The following is a 1279-nucleotide window of genomic DNA, read 5'->3' as shown; positions in this document are numbered from 1 at the left end:
GAAATTACCATTCCGGTCGAGCAGGCGAAACATGGACGAGTTGCCGACGTAGGAGACGATCCAAGCCTCCTTGCAGCATCAAGTAAGCGTCGTCGACACTCCAAGAGCCCAAAACCGCCCAGGACTCAGTGTGCCCATAGACATTCCCCGTATTTGATCAATCCGACTGACGAGGACGTGGTCGAGTGTGTAGGTGGCAAGGTACGAATACTCCGCGACACCAGCGAGCTAACGACACCAGTAATCGCAAAGGCGTGCTCCCCACCACCATGTACGTCATGTGTCATTCCTGCGCTATTCATTCGTATCGTAGGAACACCGAACGAAGGTGACAATTCCCTCAGGCGCATGGCCGGCATCAAAGCGCCCATGCTCGAGACGATGTACTCGTACTTACATGACAATTGGAAACTCAATGTTCTCTGTGCATAGTTGATAAAATTGTTGCACCAAGCCACTCACGACCACAACCAAAGACCAAGGACAAGCTGCAGCCTTTGACGTGATCCTGCGCACACAAGTCCTTACAAGCACACAACGATTCACACTTTCGGCACGTTCGAGGTATCAATTCATAAAATCAATTCGTTATAGTGTGTTTTCTCGTTTACGCTTGCGAACTTCATGAAGCAGATTAGAGTATGTGTCCGTGTATCCCGCGTGTGTCGTGCGCTCGTTGGTGTTGCGGAGTCATCGTACCTTGCCACCTACACACTCGACCACGTCCTCGTCAGTCGGATTGATCAAATACGGGGAATGTCTATGAGCTCACTGAGTCCTGGGCGCTTTTGGGCTCTTGAAGTGTCGACGACCGCGGTCTCGGGTGCCTTCGGGCGGCGCATTGTCTTGTGGGGCTAGGATGAAAAGTGTGATCTGCGCACCCCAGAACTTGAGCCAATTGCTCATCTACAATATCAAAGAAGAATGTCCCATGAGAATCGTGTCGGATGAATATGTCGTTTTCCCCAGATTATCTATTCGTAAATTCTCCTGATTATAGCCAATCAACTTGAACTAAGCCGCGAAATTGAATAGATTCGATTCTATTCCGCTCTCCATGCATTTCAGGATAAAACATAATACCATGTCGGCTTTTTCCGGGGTTCAGTGTAGAGGAAAGTATTTAGGGGTTAAATGTCAAATACAAACCGATTAAACGACAACTAGGAACTGGTCAAAGAAAAATACATTTGTTGTGGCAAGCATACAATTATTTACAGTGAGCGAAGGCATCCACCCGTCTTACGGATATTTATCCGAAACCAATCGCAAATGACAG

At 48.0% G+C, this 1279-nt stretch overlaps 1 protein-coding gene across 1 annotated transcript; it reads left to right on the top strand.

The window, feature by feature from the left end:
- Positions 1 to 348: 348 nt before the first annotated feature.
- Positions 349 to 506, top strand: H310_14692 (hypothetical protein; the record flags this gene model as incomplete). Its single annotated transcript, XM_008882596.1, has 2 exons — positions 349 to 417; positions 477 to 506. 2 exons carry the CDS (start codon positions 349 to 351, stop codon positions 504 to 506), a joined length of 99 nt encoding a protein of 32 aa, XP_008880818.1.
- Between the last annotated feature and the right edge of the window lie 773 nt (positions 507 to 1279).

This window comes from Aphanomyces invadans (assembly GCF_000520115.1).
Source record: "Aphanomyces invadans strain NJM9701 unplaced genomic scaffold supercont1.81, whole genome shotgun sequence".
NCBI lineage: Eukaryota > Oomycota > Saprolegniomycetes > Saprolegniales > Verrucalvaceae > Aphanomyces > Aphanomyces invadans.
Note: the sequence above shows the minus strand (reverse complement) of the source record. Positions and strands in the feature narration are given on the sequence as shown.